At 45.3% G+C, this 21,105-nt stretch overlaps 1 protein-coding gene across 1 annotated transcript in view; it reads right to left on the bottom strand.

Annotated features, from left to right (window-relative positions):
- Positions 1 to 11,346: 11,346 nt before the first annotated feature.
- The window catches only part of SMOC1 (SPARC related modular calcium binding 1), a gene marked incomplete at its 5' end in the record, with an annotated part of 125,875 nt that continues 116,116 nt past the window's right edge, over positions 11,347 to 21,105 (bottom strand). Inside the window, 3 exons of the mRNA XM_084207560.1 lie at positions 11,347 to 11,552; positions 13,269 to 13,315; positions 20,243 to 20,494. Of these exons, the coding sequence (XP_084063686.1) occupies positions 11,536 to 11,552; positions 13,269 to 13,315; positions 20,243 to 20,494 (316 nt within the window). The 3' untranslated portion in view covers positions 11,347 to 11,535. The remainder of the gene's footprint in view (positions 11,553 to 13,268; positions 13,316 to 20,242; positions 20,495 to 21,105) is intronic.

Below are 21,105 nucleotides of genomic sequence, written 5' to 3'. Positions count from 1 at the left end.
AGCTAAAAAAACCACAACAGGTTTGGTGACTTTGGGGATTTTTTTTTTCTGAAGCTGTTGTTTCATTTCAGGTGTTGGCTCTCTGCTTGCTTCTGTTTTCCTTGGGGCAGCTGCTTGGACTTGGTTGCAATGGCTCTGGCTGGTTTTCCCCCCCACCCCACCACCCAGCCCTCTGGTTTGGTGGTGCTGGGGAGGACCCTGCAGCCCTTGGCCTTGTCTAGCTGGCAGAGGAGGTTTTGCTGCTGTTTTTGCTGCTGATGATCTTTCCCCTTTGTTTCTCCTATCAGCTTCCCATGGCAGCCTGCAATACCAGCTGCTGGCCCCTCCCAGTAGCCCTTGTGCTTTGGGCTGCATGTCTTCCCCTTCTGCCTCCTCCCCTGCATCACTGCTGTGGTTGAGAGTAAATAACACATCCTGACATCAGGAGGGAAAAGCCAAGGGGATCAAAGGAGCTGCTTTGTCCCTGGGGCCTACCACGGTATGGGGACTTGGTCCAAGGGCCGTGAATGGTGTGGGGCCAGTGGTACCTCTGGCTGCCTTCCCATCACTGTTGCCACAAAGGGCCCCCACAGTACCCCACAGGTTTTGCTGTCCCACATGGGTGCTGGTCAAAAATCAGCCTTTGGATAAAGAAGAGTTTGGCAAAGAGATACTCACCTGTCCCCCAAAAACTCTTCAGGAACTGTGTCCCAGTTTTGGCCAGTACCATGCTGCCTCCTCACCCAGTGTCATCACTGACTGATTTTTTCCACTTGCATTTGGACACCTGACCCTCAAAAAGCCCTTTACAGTGGCCCTTGAGCTAGAACTGCTCCTATCTGCCCTCTGAAGCATAAGGGCAGCTGGTGCAGCCCATAACCCCAGTCCCCTATCTTTGCCTGACAGCATGGGTGTTATGTTAACTCCAGTTACGGGGTTCCAGGGGAGACTGGAGCTTGGGCACCTCACAGTGCAATGCAAAATAACCAAGTGGGGCAGAAGAATTCCCGGTTGGGCACTCATAGGAAAGGCAGCCCTGGCAGAGCAGCCGTGGCAAGGCTGCCCTGGATGTCGCTTTCTTGGGCAACCAGAGCTTGGCAAAGCAAAAGAGACCACTGCCTTAGTGGGTCCTGCACACTCCCACCCCCTTCCACAGGCCTGTGGGGTCACTTCCCTGCCCTGCTGGACAGCTCCTGCCCAAAGAGATCACACCTGCTCCTCACTTAAGGGCAAACACACAAGTTCTGGCTCTGGCTCTGGCTCTGGCTCATCTGACTCCAGTGATGGGACCAAGAGGATTTTTTGGGGGTGTTGGAGCTGGTTTGCTGCCACTGCCGCACAGAAGTATCCTGGGTCCCACAGGTTTGGAGGCTTAGATCCAGGATCAAAGGGGGCCAAGCCAGAGAAAACTGGGATTAGTAAGAGGAGTGTGTGCAAGCATCAAGAATATGTTATGGTACAGTACAGTGAGAAATGGAAGTGTTTGTTAGAGACACTGACCAAAGGTTTTAAGTTAGGAAGGAGGCATTTGCAGCATGTGGATTGGGCTTTGCTGCCTTTCTGGCAACTACTGTGGTGTTGGTGTAATCAGGACTCTTCTGGACAAGCTCAGACAAAACACAAAAATCTGTGATGCATATATCCTCTGATTCCATGTCTGGGACTGCTGGACTGGTTTGCAGGTCACTTGTCATCCCTGGCATGGAAGGACCCCTCCATTACTCTCCATCCCTAAGTACCAACAGGATGCCTTTTCACAGCACCATCTGAAAGGAGAAGTCCCCATAGCTGCATGTGCCTCTTCAGGCTTCAGCTGCTGCAGTGGGATGGTGCCTACCTGCCTGTCTCCACCAGCAAAGCCCTTTGCTTTGGGAAAACATTTTGGAGGACACCCAGTTCTGTTGTACCTGGACCCTGGTGAGATAAACTAGAGGCAACAAGACCTTTGTTAGGCTCCAGTTCATCTCATCCACCTCTTGACAGCACAACAGGACATAGGTATAGATGTAGATGGTAACAGAAAGGCATCCAAGAGCGCTGGTCGTGCTTGAATATGGACTCAGTGTAGGAGCCAGCCTGCACAGATGGGAGCAGCAGTTGCTCAGCCCTGGCCACAAGCTGGAAAGTACCTGTCACCAAGGATAACCTTTGGAGTATTAGATGGAAAAACTGTTTTTAATGACATTGTCACCTGTGTGCATGTGCCAGCAGCAGCCAGCTTGCTAATGACAGAGCTGTGTGTGCCAGCACCCAGCAGAGCACACAGCGCTCCCAGCCTGACTCTGTCACAGGAGGGGATTAAGCACCTCCCAGTATTTAAATGAGTCATTTAAAATACATAGATAATTAACACCATGAGTGAATTTATCCCTCCTCCCTGCCTTCCCTTTACCCAGGAGGTAGGTGGCAGGGGCAGACCAGCCCCAAGACCCCCAGGGCATCCCTGCAGGTGGCTGGTGGGGTTTGCTCATATTTTTGCCCCCCTGCCAACAGCAGATACACTTGGTGCCTTTTCTACACTGCACTTACCTACATGTGCCTTGGGATGTAGTTTGAGCTTAGACATGGAGTCTAAAGACATGATGTGAGGTGGATGAGCTCAGCAGGTGCTCCCACTGCACTTAAATGTAAGCACTCACCCATGTCCCAGTTTGCACCATTGCAGTTGCCATGTACATGGCAAGCTCAGTGGGAGCTGTGGCTAAAAGAATAATCGTGACCTACCTAGTACTCATTGCTGGGCATGCACTCAGAAATCGGCCCAGTTTCAAGAATACAATAAAAAACTTCACAAGGCCTAGGAAGTACTTTGAAACACGTATGAAGTTTGGGTGAATTAAAGAAATAAATCCTTCAAACAGATTTTTTTTTAGGGGTGTAAGTTGTGAAGTTATGAATACCTTCCCAGGAAGATGCCTCTGATGAAGAAAATAAGCTTCCATTACCAAAACACTGGTTCCATCCCGTGGGAATTATGGGTACAACCTGTATGCATGAAAAAGCTGTAGGGGGAATAAAATCTCAACACAAAAGCTTCAAAGGTGTTCTCAGAAAGTCCCCATGGCACATCCTTGGCACTAAGAGTGTTCACATTGTAGAGAGCACCTTTGTGTCTCTATTAACACAAGGGGTGCCCAAATAAGCTCTTCAAGCTACCAAAAGAGATTTGATTGAATCCTTTTCTTATGGAACATCTTGGGCAGAAACTAAAAGCAAAGCCAAATGCGGGGTTTCTGTTGTCATTGTTAATTTTTTTCTTCTTGTTTCATTGACAAGGGCATAGAAAACAGCTCACTATTATCCTTATGGTAAGAGGATTTTGTATGTGGCACAGTCCTTCACATTTTCCACTTTTTCTTTTCCCAGCATCTGAGAAGCCACTTCTACAGGATTGCTGCCCAGTGGGTCTCACTTTGTGTTTGCATATTCTCACAGCTGCCTCATGGCAGGGTTATCCCATGCCTCTGCTGAAACTCATCCCATTGACTGGGATTGCTTCTTCAAATTATCAGTCACTCATGTTCACTCATAGGTGCTGACAGACACCTCCCCCAGGCCCCCCAGTACCCCACCCCACGATGGGTATCACCAGGAAAATTTATAGTAAAGCAATTTCTAAAAGTTACTGCTGAAAATACTGAATAGATGTGGACTCTGGACCATAACTGGGAAGAATTCCCCAGAAAGTTCTCTGACTTTGACACTGAATTCAATGTATTGTGAATGTAAATAGGCTGCAGTTCCTCGGTTCACTTACGAGAATGTCTTCTGGGACAGTGCCAGAAGCCTCTCCAAAGTCAAGACATATCACATCCAGTGCTGTTCCCCCCTAGCCATGAGGCGAGTTATCCTGTCAAAGAATGGAATCAAATTAGTTTGAAATGATTTGTCCTTAGTGAAACCTCAACAAACCCATTCCTGCCATTTATTAACACATTTATAAATCTTTAGAGGATTAGAGAATAACTGGTCAGTAGCTTGCTCCTTAAGGTTTTCACAGAGAGATATCAGGTCTGTAATTCCCTAGGATTTTCTTCATCACCAGTTAGGTGATGTTGCCATCTTTTAAGTCCCCTGGCAGCTCACATGTAGCCTGCAATGCTCCAGCACCCATCCCACGTTTCATATTTTTTCTTCTCATGCTTCAGGCTGTTGAAGAGCTCTTGATCCACTTTATTGATCTCTACTTACACTCCCTTGATTTCTCTTGCAGCAGGATAGTTTCTTATTTGGACTATGACTCCTTTTATCAGTCCCCAGATCTTTTATCATTTAGGACATCTCTTCACAGATTCTGCCTATGAGTTTTCTGAATTAATTTATATTTGATGTTTTGGTTTTTTGGAGTCTAAGTAAGTACTTAAGATTAACTCATTTTACCAAGGTCTGGTATCCAAGTGCATTTTGAGGAGAAAAAGCTTGAAGCAGACATCTTAACACTTGTGTTAGAACCGACTGCAGAAGGCAAGGGTAGCCCAGGTTCTTGCTAATAGATCTCTTGGGGCAAACTGGAGTGAAATGACACCAAATGAGTGGTATTTGTTAATGTACACATGTAGAATTTATTGTAGAACCATTTGGTTGCATTGTAAAACAGCCATTTTTGTTATTGTTATGTATAGTAATATGGCAATACAAAAACATAAAAACACTGCTTAAGAAAATGGGTAAGAAAGAGAAGGAAAGGATAAGAGTAGAAATGTCACCTGTAGGCCTCACAATGAGACTTGGTTGTTGCAATTTTCATGCTTCTTGATCCAAGTGATAGTTGCAGACTGGATCCATCATGTGGTAGGGGAACTCCTGAACAAGTGGTGGGGAGAAATCCCCAAAACACCACATCTGCTGGGTTTATATTCACTCCAGGTCAGGTAGGAACACCCAGGTACCTCCCCTGGGGCAGGGAGTTTCAATGGATGATGTAATGTCATGGAACAGTTCAGGACTCTTTGGTACCTTCTAAGACAATACACCTACCTATAACATGAGGAAGTTGAGTCCATTCTGGCCCATAAAGGCCCATCAGCAGAGATGAAAACCTTCAGGAATATCCCTGTACTTCCCTGGCTGGGGAGTTATCACAGCTGAGTTCACCTGAGTAAGGACAAAGAGACAGTACCCTCCTCACAGGGTTTGCCTCTTTCCTTATCAGAAAAGAGCTGACACAGCATCTGGCTGAAGAGAGAGAGCTATTTCTGAAGTGACTTGGATGTTCTCACTCTGAGCTGGCAGCTTGTCTCAGAGAAAGCTGTTATGAAGGTGGCTGAGGCTGGATTGTTCACCTGCAGCTTGCCCCATGATTGTTGGTGCCATCAGCATGTCAGTCTCTCTTCCTGTGTCACTAGTGAATACATTTTTCTTCCCAGACCTGGGATGACTGGACAACAGTAAATCCTTTATCTTAAGTTCCTGTCACTGTCCAAATTCCAGTTAGCAGGCATATTTGGGGAGGGGTGGACTTCTGTGATCACAGATGGACAACACAGTTTCTTTGCAGTCTCCTAGAGTGGACAAAAGTCCTCTGATAATTTTTGCAATGTTTAAGACATTAACTTGATACAATTTTAACAACTCCAGAGATGCAAAAATTCACTTTCTTGTTGCACTGCAGGTGAAAAAATCCAGCCTCAGCCACCTTCATAACAGCTTTCTCTGAGACAAGCTGCCAGCTCAGAGTGGGAACATCCAAGTCACTTCAGAAATAGCTCTCTCTCTTCAGCCAGATGCCGTGTCAGCTCTTTTCTGACATGGTGAAGCCAGCAGGAATCCCTTCAGTGGTCCCAGCCAAAATCATGACTGAGGGAGATAGCAGTGGCACTTAGTGCTATGCAAGGCCAGGGCTGTGCTGTGCAATGGGACACCGGACACTCAAACTGCAGTTTTTAAGTGCTTGAAGCATGGCATAGTGATGCTACAGAAAGAACTTGTTTCACCAGAGACCTTTGTTCACACACCATAAAGCAATGAGTTAAAGTTCTATGTTATACTGGGATTGAATTTCTTTATTTTAATAAGGTGAGCTGTATTCATCTGTACTTCAAACTCCCAGATCTTGCACCAAGAAACTTCCCTGAGGTCCAAACCAGGGCCACCTAGTCGAGAGTTGTATGCAGGAGACCTGAGCTACTCCTGCTGGCACCAGAGAGAAGGCAAGGTGTGGAAACCTCAATCTCCACCGGAACCACAAGTAGCTGGCTCCCTCATTGCCCAGTGTACACCCTGTGCCTGCAGAGCCAGCCACCACCACTGCCAGGGCTGTGGGTGTGGGCTGACTGAGCACACAGTGGGGCCATGGCTCCTCTGCCTTAGCTGAAGACCATCAGGCCAGTCCCAATGTGCTGAAAGAAAACATAATGTGGAATAAATGTTCGTTTACACTTTTGCAGGGGATGGGGATATAGGTTTGTGCTACAACACACAGCATGGACTTTGTGGTGTTTTCTGAACAAAAGCTAGACAACTCCTGGAGTGCACAGGCAAGGTCCCTTTGAAAAACAAAACCCACCATTAATATCAGTAAGAAGGCCCTCAGCAGAATTACAAAAAGCACAATTGCTTCCCAAAGCCAGTCTTGGGTTTTCTGGCAAACACTCCATACAAAACACTCGCTCTTAAGACTCCTGGTTCCTAAGCCAGCATTTTTTTAACCCATTTCCTATTCAAGGTGTTTTCCAAACTAAGAAACAGAACTTTTGCAGATGTTCTGTCCAATTTATCAGCTTTTCAACAGTTTCCAAGGTATTTTGCCTGAAATGGCTTGTAAGGGCTGGCTGCTGAGAATTTAGAAGGTCAACATTCTGCATGTCGATTGTGTTAGTTATGTTACAGATAAGAGGAAAAAAGGCTGGGGGAGAAGGAAGAGAATGGCAGTATCACTGCTGGAGGCAGAAGCAAGCCCTTTTCAGTCCTTTTGACTTGCCTACAGAATGGCAGCACTGCCAGGGAAAGGGAGAAGGCCTCTTGAGGTACCTTACATCAACACCAGAAGCAGGAAGTATGGCCAAGGAATTGGTCTTTTCTTTTTCAAAGTATCCTTTTCCTGGTTTTAGTTAAGTCTTGCAGGACCCCAGATATCCTGCAAGACTTAACTACTGCTCTGCAACTACTGCTCTTCCCTTAGACCCAGAACTTGTTACCCTTGGTAATACAAGGAAATTAACCTGGCTGGCCAGTTCCTTCTTGACAGATGCACATTGGCTGTCACACCTCTGCATTTCCTTCTTTTATTGTTGAATTTGCACTGAAAGACTTAGCAGAGCTCTCTCTGACCACCTATAAACAATCCAGACTGTCACGACCATACAAGCAGAAGCCCTCCCCTGGGACTGCAATTGCCTTGCCTTCCATGTGCAATAAATGAGTTGGCTCCTTATTCATTGCAAAAGATTTACGTGGGATCAAGTGAAATGACAGTGATGACAAAGCTGGTCAAACACACTTGAAAAGATCCATGTGTGGCCTCCTCTGCCATGGATCTGGTGATGCAGCCTCTGATGAATTGCCCTTCCTTGTAGCCTAGAAAAACTTATGTTTTACAACAGCAGCAGCTTTCCAGCATGGCTTGTTACCATTTTTGAGGATTAAAAGGTTTTGGACAACAGCTAGAAGATACTATTTCAGGCTCCCATGTAGCAAGGCATGACTGCAAAGTAAAGTATGAGGCTCCAATGTGAAAGGGAGCAGTGAGGACATGCAAGGTGCAGAGCCTGTCTCCTACCTGTGGTGTGGGGAGACTGTACTAGAAGATCCCACATCCCACCTTCTACAATCATCTCCACATTCCTGATGAAGCTTCACAGCCTTTCTAAGTAGGCTGGGCAGATTCAGAGAGCTGTCATCAAACCACAGAGATGCAGTCTGGAGCTTGTTTTAATTCAGCTGCAGGCTTACACACAGGGGAGAACATCACAGACCTCCAAACCCAACCACCGACTGACACTTGACTCTGCAAGGAGGAAAGTCCCCTTCCCTCTCCTACAGCACTGCAGAAATAACTGGAAATCAAGATTCAACAAGTAACCACCACAAGACACTGGAACAAAGTTATCTATTTTATTACAAAACCAAAACCAAACAGATGCCTTTCAGTTTAACAAATTTACCATAGGCAGAAATGCGCTGGGGCAGGGTAAGTTCAATATAAACTCAGGCCATGGAAAGCACTGCCTTCACACAAATGAATCTCACTGTAATGCAATTTCCTACCACACACTAAGCCCTTGGAAGATCAGCAAGAAAGAAAGATTTTTTACTTCTGGCAGAACAAACAGATGACTTGCACTGTTGAGTCCCGGTTCTCTTCTCTGTCCCAGCCGTTTTCAGCTGTCATTCAAAGTAGAGCTGGAGAGGCCCAGCAGGACTTGAAGGATGAGAAGACACAAGCCCAGGGTCTGCTTTCAGTGCTTTCAGACACAACACTGATAATCCCTGTGTTCCAGCTGCAGAAAGATGCTACTGATGCAAGGCAGAGCAAAAGATTGCTTACAAGCACCAGATAAGGACGATCTGGCCTAGCAGCCGGGTGGACTGGCAATAAAACCAAGAGGGAAAATGGGCAGCTGAAACACTGCTCTCCTCTATGAGTACAGGTTGTTGGACAGCTCATAGCATGGGCTATGTCAATCAGGACCAGTATGGTCTGCACAATCCTCCAACACAAAGCCAGAACAAGTAACCTGACCTCTACCTGGACATTACACAATCATGCTGTTGGGCCTTCCATGGCAGTGTGCAAGTGTTTCCAGAAGCTGCTCAGAGACCCATGCAAATTCAGCAAGTCAGGATGCAGGGACTTGGAATTGTCTTGTGACAGAGGAAAGCAATGTAATGCCTGGTCCCCAGTCCATCCATAAAGTCAGCCCTGGCCTAGGAACAGGAATACCCATAAATACCAAAGTTAACCAACAGCCACCCCTTGTTTGCCTTCCTCGAAGAACTGATCCAATTTCAGTTGCAAACAACATGTGAATGCAGGCCTTTTGGAGGGGAAGGGCACAAGGATGAGAAAAAGGAGGTCAGCAGAAGGATTTATATGACAAGTAGGAGTGGTGACTGGCTGGTTTATTTCCAGAAGATGCAGTGAGTTTTAGCAGCTCTGCAGTCCCCCCACAATCTTGTGGGGCATTTCCCAGCCCCAGTGCTTGGCTGATCAAATTCCTAGAGACATCCAATTGTCTGTTTCTGCTGGATAGAACTATACAGTAAAAAAACCCCGACCAAACAAAGAAAAACCCCACCCCCAAAAAACCCCAAAAACTCCAAACCACCAAACACCATCCAACCCAGCAGTCAGAACTTTTAATTCCTAAAATTAGAATATTAAAATGGAGAGGAGTTTTTTTTATACAGCTGGTCTCATTCTTTATTCCCTACAATAGGATTAGTGAGTGTGGCATGGACATTTCTAACTATACACTAAACCAAATTATTTCAACACACAAAAGATGTGCCCAGGGCATTAAAAAACAAAACAAAACAAAACAACACGACCCCAAAAAACCCAAACAAACAAACAAAACCCATAAAAACCAACCCCAAAGAACAAGAGAAGAAGCAATGAAGAAGGTGGGAGCTTGCAGGCCAAAAAAGCACATACATTGTATGTGAGAAACCATGAAGATCCAGCAGCAGGATCTGCTCTTGCTAAAGAGATTACTTCTTTATATTATGATGGTATGACATATATTGCAGATATTACCAGAAGTGTTTTTAACCATGCCATATGTTTTAATTAGCTCCAAATATACTTTCCAGAGGAAGAGTTATTACTACTCTTAAACAGTTATTTATAGAAAGGCTGGTTAGTTTTTCTTTTATTTAACTTTCCATTTTGTCAACAAGCACTAACTTACTGCATCAGGACACTTTATTTTGGTGATGTATTTATCTCATGCTATTGTCACAATGACATGACAGAGTGAAGATGCTGCATTGTATCATCTTTTACCAAAACAACAGAGCCTTGAAGGATGAGTCCAGTCTCTACAGTTACCTATTGCTGTGACAAGTAATTGTTGGTGTGATCTCACATTAGCATGTCGTTCATCACCTTCACTACAGTTTCTTCTAACAGGTTCTTGGTCCAGAGATAAGTGGCAGAAAGATCACCAGGTCAGAAGTGGGAGGCTGCTCAGAACAGGTGAGTGCTGCCAGTGGTTGGAAATACACAAAGCAAAACTCTGCGTGTCCCATCGCACTGCTCACATCTAGGATTGCTGAGATGGGCACCCCTGCCAAAGAAACAACTCTACTAAAACTGCTAGTGGCTGACACAGCCCCTGTGGCCTCCAAGAACACCAGACTCCTCTCTCCAAGCCTTCACTGTTACTGCTAATCACACCCCAGGGTCACAGTAGCCAGGAGGTACTGGCAACAGCAAATCAGGCAAAGTGGGCAGGCACACAAGTGTGCAGGAGGAGAGCTTGGATTCACAACCACCAAGGACAAGAAAGTCACTGCTGACAGACCTTCACCAGTGAGCATGGCCCGAGCTGTACTGCTGCAACAAAAGTAAAGCAAACTCTTGGGGACAGCAGCAACTGTGTCTGTCTGCACTGACATGTCCTTTGCTCTTCAGCAAAGCACAAGGCAGCCTAATGCTGCTTTTAGCAGGCTTCTCAAAATGTTTATTGCTGTACAACATACAGATGAACACTTTGTCAGAGTGGAAGATGCAAGACTGCACTCCACTGACTCTTCTAGGCCTATGGCTCCCACATCCTTCTTACAGCTTTAGATTCCAGAGGCACGGAGCAGCTTTGCTAAGCATGTTATCTGAGCATGAATAGCAATGCATTTGTATTTAATTTCTGCCCAACTTGCAACAGGTGCACACACTAGTATTGTACATCCCTAACAGAACCCTTTTCTATACCTACTTTAAGCAGCTTTGCAATGCACCAATACTTACATGAAATCTGTGCTCTCAAAAGCCCAATTGCCTGAGTTGCAGAGAGCTTTATGGTAAAAAAAGGGGTTCAGCTGCTCTCAAGAAGCATTTGGTATCTGGGGCACTGTGTGCACATCTTCAAGAACAATTCATGCTGACACACTGGCTCCTTTCTGCATGGAGGTGCTGTTAAGGCTCACCCCTGAATGACGGTTTGGCGGCAGAAATGAATGTATTGCTATAATCCATTAAATGCAAAGTGTCCCTCTAACCCTAACAGCCTTCAAAAGCAAAGGGAGGAACAGAACAGTGACTCCAACCCCTGTACAAGACAACTGTACAATTTACATATATATTTATATACAGTATATAAAATTCTTTGAGTCCCAGTGAACTCAATTTTACATCATCAGTAGCTGTTCCAATTTTTAAAAGTCATGATCCTGCTTCCCTCCACTTCCAAAGTATTAGATAATGGCATTGAAAAGCAATTTAAAAAAATCCAAACCAATTTTTTAAAAGTGCAAATGTTCTGGGTGCCACTTCTGCTACGCTGGATGTTGCTGATGCTGCATGCTTGCTCACAAGCAGCAAGGTGTCTGTCCGTCTGTCACTGGATCTTTTCTTCCTTTGGGTCAGCTCCTGCCTTCCCTTGTTGTCTTCTGCTGCTACACCAGGCGACCTACTGAAAGAGTGGGGTGGGGTGGGCAAAGAGGGAAAAACAGAACAGAAGCAGAACAAGTAAGGGAAAAAGGCAAATTAAAGCAAAAAGAAATCTGACTGATAAAGATCTAGCACAGCCTCTGCTGAAGCCATGGCCCCAGAAAGCTGAGATCCCAGAATAAGCTGTGAGGCTGAAAACAACCAGGGGCTAATGAGACAGCCTTGCTGGAAAAAGCATTGAATGAGTCACATGGAGCCTTAGGGACTGACATATTTTTAAACACAAAACACCACTTTCCTCCCCCTCCTTGGAAATGGGCATGCAGTCTAGGGAAACAACCGGTCCAACATCCCTTGCTCTGCTCTTCTGCCTGGCACAGCTGATGCAGAAATCCACTGCTGCCAGGCTGCCCTGCCACCATGTCCCCATCAGCCACAGCCTCCTTCCCTAGCAGACAAGCAGGTCTTGGAGGAGGCCTTTCTTCAGAAAGCTTTTGTTAAGCCCCTCAGCAAAGGTTCTTAAAGAACAAAGCTCTTATGGGATCAGAGCTAGAGCTCTGTGGATTAATTACAGGTGAAAACATGCTAAAGAGAAAGCAAAAGTAGGGATTTGAGGGGAAAAAGTTACCTCACTGGGAGGAAAGGCCTCAGTGAGATCAGTGCTGATCAACATGCCCTGTCACGGGGGCAAATATTGTCGAATGCAAAATTATTTCAGGTAGCCATATTTGCAATCAATTTCACCGCTCTGCAAAAGGTACCTGCAGTCCTCAATGACCAGCTCATAAAAACAACAGATTGTTTTCCATGTCTGTAAGTGCAGAGTAGCATGGGAGTGCAGATGACCTGTCCTACACTGAGCACTCTGAGTGACAAGGAAGGGGCTGAAGCTAGAGCAATTGTTCATAGGCCTCTGCTCAGCTTTTAGCAGTAGGCAAAAACCAAGTACATAGTCAGAATGGAGAATACACCAGGAAACATCTCATCATCAATGTACAAGGTGTAGTTGATCTTTCTTATCTTCAGTTCTCTGTTCAGCCCATCTCAACAGACCAGATACATTCCCCAGAAAGACAAGGAGGACAGCAAGATGTATAGAAAGGCTTCTGGCACTAAACAAATACACAGCCTAGGTCTCCTCAACACAAATAGGAGTCTAGCCAGACATACGTAGGACAGCTATAGAACAAGTAGCAGAAGATACAGGTAGGGGAGAACTTCTCACTGCTTCTTAGAGTCCAAAATGAGAAGTACCCAACAAAACCATGAGGATGCAAGTCTAAAAGCAAAGCAAATGATGTTACTGTTCATGCCTGATGAAATGGTCTATGTAACTCAATGCCCAAAATACAGGGGAGAGCAGACCTTTACCATGACAAAGAACAGTCTTCATGGGAACTTGTCCATGGAGTAATGGAATGCAAACACAACAAATCACCTAAATTACTGCTTGACAGAAGAAGGAAGAGTAGGATAGGAGAGCAGTCATCCCATAGCTGCTTTATCCTATTCTAATTCCTTAGCAACATATAGTCTGTTCCAACATAGAGCTGGACTTTGAAATGATGCAATGGAGTTGCACATTGGAGTATTTATACCTCTTAAGAACAACTTTGGTTTCCAGCTGTTTCTATATTGCTGTTCATGAACATAGGAGAACAGGGGAGAATGAATTCTGCAATCAGGCTTATCACATGCTTATCACAGGAAAAAAGAAACATTTTGACAAGATACTCACTGAAAGGGTTAAGGCCTTGTCTTTTTCCATTGGGCAAACTGCTCAGGCTACCTGCAAAATCCAAGAACCACATTAAAGGAAGTGCCATGGCATGACAAAGGAGCCTTCCCTTGTCTGTTGCCAGAGAGCAGGTTCAAAGCTCCCACTCCGGGCATGCTCACAGCAAGTCCGGCTAACAGGATTCACATGCAAGAGTCTAACCAGTGGACCTGAGATGAGAAATGTTAAATACTTGGTCTTGTAGTAGCTGAGTATCATGAAATCCAGAGGTTTTGAGTGGGCAAGAAACAACAATTACAAGGTTAAACTGAACAGTGGAAGGAGAAGGGAGAAAGGAAGGATGCAAGTCATATTCTGAAGTTTCCCCAAGCAAGCAAAATTATGCCATGTAGAAAGGGGGAAGCCAGAAGAAAGTGAAGGTACAGGCAATACAGACAGCCCAGGTTTATTAAATCTTTCACTTGAATCAAACAAACAAGTGCCTAAAATCAAAGACCTGAACTTATACCTGGCAGAAGGCAGAGCTCTGACTGTGTTATAACAGGCACACGTACCCTACACCAGATGGAGCTCATGGCAAGGGCCTCTGCACTGGGCACAGGCAGCTCAGGGATTAGAGGAGCTGTTGAAAACATGTCACACTTCCCGTGAGCTGCTTTGTCTGATTTCAGAGGAGGGGTTAACTGAAAATGGGAGCTCCTGCTCCCAGCCAGCAGCAGTAAGCCTGTTGCCACCCTCCACTCCATGACTTTGATTTGTGCATGCACCTGACCTGACTGCACAGCTCGCTCTGCACATCAAGTACTCTACTGCACATGCCACTCTGTGTGGGAACAAGATGGGCAGAAGCTCAGAGGGCAGGAGTGAGGCGTAGGAAGCCCCGAGGGCCAGGAGGCTGGGCTGTAACACCCAGCTCCAAGGAATGGAGCTGCTGAGAAGAAAAAGTCAGAGGGAGAAAAGGTGTCAGTGGCCAAGGCTGAAATGGGTCACAAAGCACAGCCTGCTGGCTTTAGAGAACATTAGTAAGAAACTGTGTAAGCACAGGAAGTTATTCAAAGACCCCGAACACCGGCCCAGTACCAGCCACCTGCCCTGCCAGGATCAGCAGGACTGTGGCTCGCTGATGCCCGGTGTCAAACGTGGCTCTGCTGCCGTGGGCAGAGGCTCCACTGCCGGGGCTGACTGGCACTCACATCCTGGGCCCTTCATGGGTGGCTGCCAGGGCCCTGGAGGGCACTGCCAGGTTGCCAGCCTGGGGAAGCCAGAGGGCATCCAAAAGAACCCTCTCACCTTCACCACACAGTGCAAGTAAGCCTCCAGCACAGTGCTATGCATGAGAACGACCCATCTTTGGAAAGAGCTGAGTGAGCACTGCCTGTCTTTGGAAAGAGGTGGGGATCTCCAGGCCGGTGTGCACAGAAGGCAGGACCATCCCTCTGTGCCATGGCCGGTATGCTCAAGCACATGGCCCCGTGCAGCCCTGTGGGAAACTGCGCTGGGGCTCATCCCCTGCTACTCTGGGGCAGAGAGCACTGCCCTCAGCTGCCTGCCTGCCATACAAACCAGGCCAGCCATGTGTACCTGTCGAAGGCAAAACCCTGCCACAGCAACACTGCACTGCTGACACCCAGGAGGGGACGGAATATGGCAGGCGGTGACCGTGGGTTACTAACATATAGCTGGGAAGCCCTTGGGCATTATGGGGTAACATCCCATCATTCTGCAAGCTTCATAAAGCTGAGTATTTGCTCATCCTCACAAGTACACTCTCTTGGATAACAGTGCTAGTCACACTGGATTAGGCCAGGTGTCTTTCAAAAGAAAAAGCCCCAAGGAAACCCCAGCAGCTTTTCATAGGGAATTATTATTCTTCAGACATACTGAGCAAACCTTCACCTTCTGGGGAGAGAAACAGCCTTATCTTGTGTTCTCAACACAATACTGATGTCCTGATTCATACTATCACTTACTTTTGTCAAGATAAAAGGCAAATTATAGCACCTCTACAAAGCTCCAAAGGGGAGTATTTTAACAAGACAAACAAAACCAAGCACTGAACCAGTGCAGCTCCTTTGATTCTAATCAAATAGCACATAAAAGTACTTTGAAATTAATTTTTAATTTAGTCATTACCTGGTTACAGTTTGTTATTTTCTATCATTTTCTATAATTTCTATCAGATTGTTATTTTCTATCATCACTGGTCCAGAAGCCTTTCCCAGGTGACTGCTCTTTGCTACCTTCTCTCACACAACGACTGGTACAGTAATGATACAGAGCAACTCATTCCCAGCCTCCCAAGCATACAGTTACTTCTAAAGATAGCAATAAGAAAGGTCAAAAACATCACTGAATGAAATCTGCTGTCTGTCTACTTTTCCTTCTTTCTGTAACATTTCCTGAGATTCAGTAGAAAGTGAAATTCTGTTTAATTACATACACGTACACTTTTTAATTAAGACATTTTGATCCTGTTTCTGGACTGGCTCTTGGTGGCTGGGTTCCATCTCAGACGTCCTCATGTCCTGTGAAGCATGCCCAACACCTACCATCTGACAAGCTCTTGGACAGCAAAGCAATCACAGGATCTGAGCTGGCAGAAGGGAACTTCCCGTCAGCTGGCAGAGGGACATTTCTTTGCTGCTTATTCCCTTAGCTCCTCTTTGGGCAGGCACAAAATGCTGACTTTGTCTCCTGAACTTGGAAGAATATAGAGGTAAAACTCAACTCCAACATTTTGCAGCCAGCACAACTAGCATAAGCTCACTCAGATCTACAGCCCTCCTCTCCAACATCACTGGACTCCAATTAATCTTGGGTCCAGGAACTTTCCAGCAAAGCTTTACAATGTGTGTCTATCTCCTCTCAAGGATCCTGCCTTTTGACTAATGCAGAGAGGTACATTTGTTCTTTGATCACAGATGGTTCCCCCCTTAACTCAGGCTGTGCAGACTATGCTGAGGAATGCTAACTTTTAACAGGCTGTAAATCAGCCTGTTTTCCTTCCACAATTCCTCAAACAGACAATCTTAGATCAAGTGATGGCAAAGACTGTTTCTGGCATACTCCAAGCTAAAAGCCCTGCCTGCCTGTTCTGCCCCAGTTTAAGAAGCCATTTGCAGGTTTCTGCAAACACTCAAAGGCTGACTCTTTTATGTGGCCACACCATTCTGAGATCCAGGAATGGCATTTTCCCATGTAAATAGCCCCTGATAAAAACAAGTCTGGTTTAAAGAGAGGGACAAGAGCTATGCAAAGTGGCCACCAGACCTAGCAGACTTGCCAGCAGCTTTTTGGGTCACCATAACGATGGAAAAGGGAAGGGTTTCTGATAAACTGGGCAGGTAACTTCCTCACTGGAGAATCACTGGTTGGCAGTACCCACATATTAGGTAACCACAGGCATTAAGAGATTGCTGACGAAGGGAAGACAGACACAACTACGCATCTTGAACAGATTTAATTCTAAGCTGGAAAGAGCTCAGATTCAGGTTTGTCCTTACAAATATCCCAGCTGAATCCCCACATATAAAACTTATTTTGGATTCTCAAGGTCCTGAGAAGCATATAACAGTAGTGTGTTATGGATGCTCTATGCTTCCTTCAAGCAGCTCTATTTCCACATTTGGATGGAACTGACCACCAAAAAAAAAAAAAAAAGCAAAACACTGGCAAAAATGCAGGACACTTAATATCTGTTTTCTTCAGAATCCCAAATACTACAAAATTTGTATTATGTTTTATTTTCAAAACTATTACAAATGCTTCATTTGCCTAGCAAGAGGCATACTTCCCAAACAGGATTTGGAACATTTGAGCTAAGTTCACTTGTAATGAAGTATATCAAGGGAAAATTATAACCTTCCTTGCCTCCCTCCAACCCCTCCTGATCCAGGCTAGACCAGAAGAACCTTTCAAACAAAGCTTTTGTTGAAACAGAAGCATTTCCATGAAAAGTTCTGTCTTCATCTCACTAGCAGTTTACAACTGAAAGTACATCATGAAAAAGGTTTCCAGCTAGTTCTTGGCTTGAACCCACAGTGATGCCACCAGATCTTTGCAGGCCATGGTACAGAGAAAGAAACAGACAGCAAAATACAGGGACTGACTACATGCACCTATGCTCCAGATAAAAGAAAGTTAGGAAAAGGGTAAGATGGCAGAATCATATAATGGTTTGCATTGGAAGGCACCTTAAAGTTAATCTTGTTCCAACCCCCTTGACATGGGCAAGGACACTTTTCACTAAACCAGGCTACTTAGAGCCCCATCCCACCTGGCCTTGAACACTTCCAGTAATGGGGCATCCACAGTTTCTCTGGGAAACCTGTTCCAGCTCTCACCACCCTCACAGTAAAGAATTTTTTTTCACACCTAATTTGAACTTATTCTGTTTCATGTTGAACTTATTTCCCCTTGTCCAGTCACTCTGTGCCCTTGTAAAAAGTCCCTCTCCCTCTTTCTTATAGGCTCCCCTCAGGTACTGGAAGACCACAATTAGGTCACCCCAAGCCTTCTCTTACAGGATGAGCAACCCCAATTCTCTCAGCCTTTCCTCACAGTAGAGATGCTCTGTCCCTCTAATCATCTTGGTGGCTTCCTCTGGACTCACTCCAGCAGCTCCATGTCCTTCCTGTGCTGGGACCCCAGAGCTGATGCAGCTTTGCAGGTGGGGTCTGAGCAGAGCAGAGGGGCAGAATCCCCTCCCTGGCCCTGCTGCCCACGCTGCTTTGGATGCAGCCCAGGACACGTTTGGCTCTCTGGGCTGGGAGTGCCCATGGCTGGGTCATGTCCAGCTCTCACCCACCAGCACCCCCAAATCCCTCTGGGCAGGGGTGTTCATCCATAGCCTGTGTTGATATTGTGGATTGCCCTTAACTAGGTGCAGGACCTTGCCCTTGGTTGTCTTAAACCTCATGAGATTCCTGCAGGGCCACTTCCTGAGTTTGTCCACGTCCCTCTGGATGGCATCACATCATTCAGGTATGGCAGCTGCACCACTAAGCTTGGTGTCATCTGCTAATTTGCTGAGGGTGTACTTAATCCCACAATGTCATTAATGAAGATATTAAATAACACTGGTTGAGTATGAATCCCAAGGGACACCACTTGTCCCTGATGTCCATCAGGGATCTGAGCTGTTGACCTCCACCCTCTGGGTGTGACCATCCAACCAACTCCTTATCCACCTAATAAACCAACCATCTCTCTCCAGTTTAGAGAGGATTTGTGGAGGACCATGTCAAAGGCAAAGATTTCTAAATTTAGCAGTTTTTATGAATAGGAAGCATAGAAAACATGTCATCTACCACCTCACAACGTCATGACTTCTTAAAAAAGATCCATTACAAACTTCTTTGCTGCATCTCTGGAGCCCTCTCACTCAGTTCTTTCTTCCATGTTAGTACCTGCTGTCTGCAATGCCCCCTGCCCTGCTTTTTAGTCCTCAGCATCCTTTAACTTATCCTTTTATCTTTGATCCTCAAGGCTTATCAGGTTTGTAGTAGGTACGTGGAGTATGACAGAATAAGATAAGAGCCCCTTTTTTGACCACAGTCCTGTCCTCATACAACAGAAGAAACCATGAAAGGTCAAGGATGTGTTCTCAGCAAACAGCTGGACAATCAGGCACTCACAACAGCGTCATGCTGCCTTCTTTCCCTTTCACATGGCTCAAAGTTTCACATTTTCTTTATTTTTTCCCCTTGATTTTTTTTCCCCTTACATAAACTAAATTTTGAACATTCAGTTGGCCAGGGCAGCAGATTCCAGAGACTCTTATTCCAGGCCAAATAGCAATAAAATTCATTTGGCATATTCATCTTATTGGGAAGGTAATAAAATTAAGGATTGCTGTTTTGGTATGTCATTCCTCAGTAAGGTACTGATGACTAAAAAAACACCTCCACAGGGCTAGGGAAGCTGAATGCTTCTCACAGCTGACAAGTAATGCTATATGCTTCTTATGGTAACTAAGATGTTTGCAAAGCACCTAGAAAATGCAACTTTCCAACACCCAAATGTACTGACTCCCCTCCCACTCGTAGGACTAGGGTAAGATGGGAGAAAAAAAAAGCTATCCACCTTTCCCAACTACTGTGACACATATAACAACAGCTGCAAAGCCAAAACACCTGCACAGGAAATTAGTCCCCTGGAATCTCCCTGTTTGCCTTCTCCTGCCAAGCAAGTCTGCCCACAGTCAAGAATGACTGATAATTATTGAATTTGGGTTGAACTGTTTCAATTCCCAAAATTTCCAAAAATATCAGTTTGGTTCGGGTCCCAACAGATGATGAGGTGAAGGTGAAAAAAGGAAGAAAAGGCAGGAGGGTGGGTTGATTGCTTAGACACTAAACAGAAAGGAAAATAGGTTATTCACATGCCTTATTTCTCTACCGATCTCAAAGTACAATTTAAGTTTGAAAAAGGACAACAGTACAGCCCTGTGCTTGCTTTCTGAGTTGTTCTCTTTGTATCATCCACTCTCCTGCATGCTGAATTTAGCAATGAAAATAAATATTATTTCTGTTAGTAAACAGGGTCTCCAGAGAAGGACTGGGTCTGTGCTGGCTCATACATCATCCAACCTGCATGGCTGAGACAACAGAATCTTGTTAGCAGGGTATATTACTCAGAAGGGACCTGATCTTAACTACAGTTTCCAAGGACATCAATAGTACAAGCAGAATAAGTTAGGAATAAGTCTAGCCAAGAATTCTTATCTGTTGTCCTGTTTCTGTATAGTGCTTAGCACAGAGGTCTGTGATAAGGCATAGAAGATGGAGCCATAACACAAGTAACAAACTACATTTGCATGGCAGTATGTTAATCCCACTCATTTGCTCACACATACTGTGGCCCTTTTGAGACATCTGGGAGAAAATGGATTTCTGAATTTGCTGTAACTCAGTTTTTATTTGTCAAGTTTGTTTGTCAGTTTTTACTGTCATGCAATGAGGAAGAAAAGGCACTCACCTCCTTCCTTGCTGACTCCCAAACATCCTTTCAGCTCCTGAAGCGAGATGGATTTGTCCTTGTTGAGGTCACAGTAGTCAGTGAAACGCCGGGCACATTTCTTAGGCTTGGCTTTCTTCTTCACGTAACGTTTAAAGGGCTTTAGCTCCCGCTTGTTGATGTCATTGCTGCTATTGTTGTCCAGCTGGCTGAAATACCAGTGCACCACTCGCTCCTCTAGCGTGTGGCTGGGGTCTGGCTCAGAGAACCTGGAACAGAGGAAGCACAGGCCCTCAACAAGGGAGTGCTCTCATCAACACTGTCAAGCACATGCTGAGGAGAAAGAGCTGCTCATTGAATCAGGGAAGTGCTATGCTGTGTTCAAAGTAAGCAAAAAACACAGATCTTCCAATTTCCTCCTTTTAGCTGGGCTCTTTTGAGACAGATGAATTTTTTCTAAAAACGCTCTTTAGCATTAACAAGTGAATTGCCAAGAGAATCTTAGAGTCTGACACCATCAGTAGCTGTGGTTCTCCTCACACCAGTTGCTGAAACTCTGCCTAATCCCAGAACAATCCTCATTAGAGGGCAAGAGACAATCTCCTTGGTCCTTTTGGCCCTTGGGCTCCCATTCAAATTACCAGTAAGAGAGCCATGAGTATCAGCTGTGGTGGTAGTTTCCGTGACAGTAACATCTAGACTTCAGAAAGGGAACAAATTAATTTAATGCAAGACACATTCATTATTTGAAAATGTCCTTGGCAAGATACAATATTCTTCTCCCTGTATCTGTTTATATAATCTGAACACCTCTGCTGTATTTTCTGTATTTTTCATGCTTTTCACATACCTGATTTACACACAAGAGTTCCACAGAAGA

This window comes from Fringilla coelebs (genome assembly GCF_963513975.1).
Source record: "Fringilla coelebs genome assembly, chromosome: 6".
Taxonomy (NCBI): Eukaryota; Metazoa; Chordata; class Aves; order Passeriformes; family Fringillidae; genus Fringilla; species Fringilla coelebs.
This window is presented reverse-complemented; position numbering and strand designations above follow the sequence as displayed.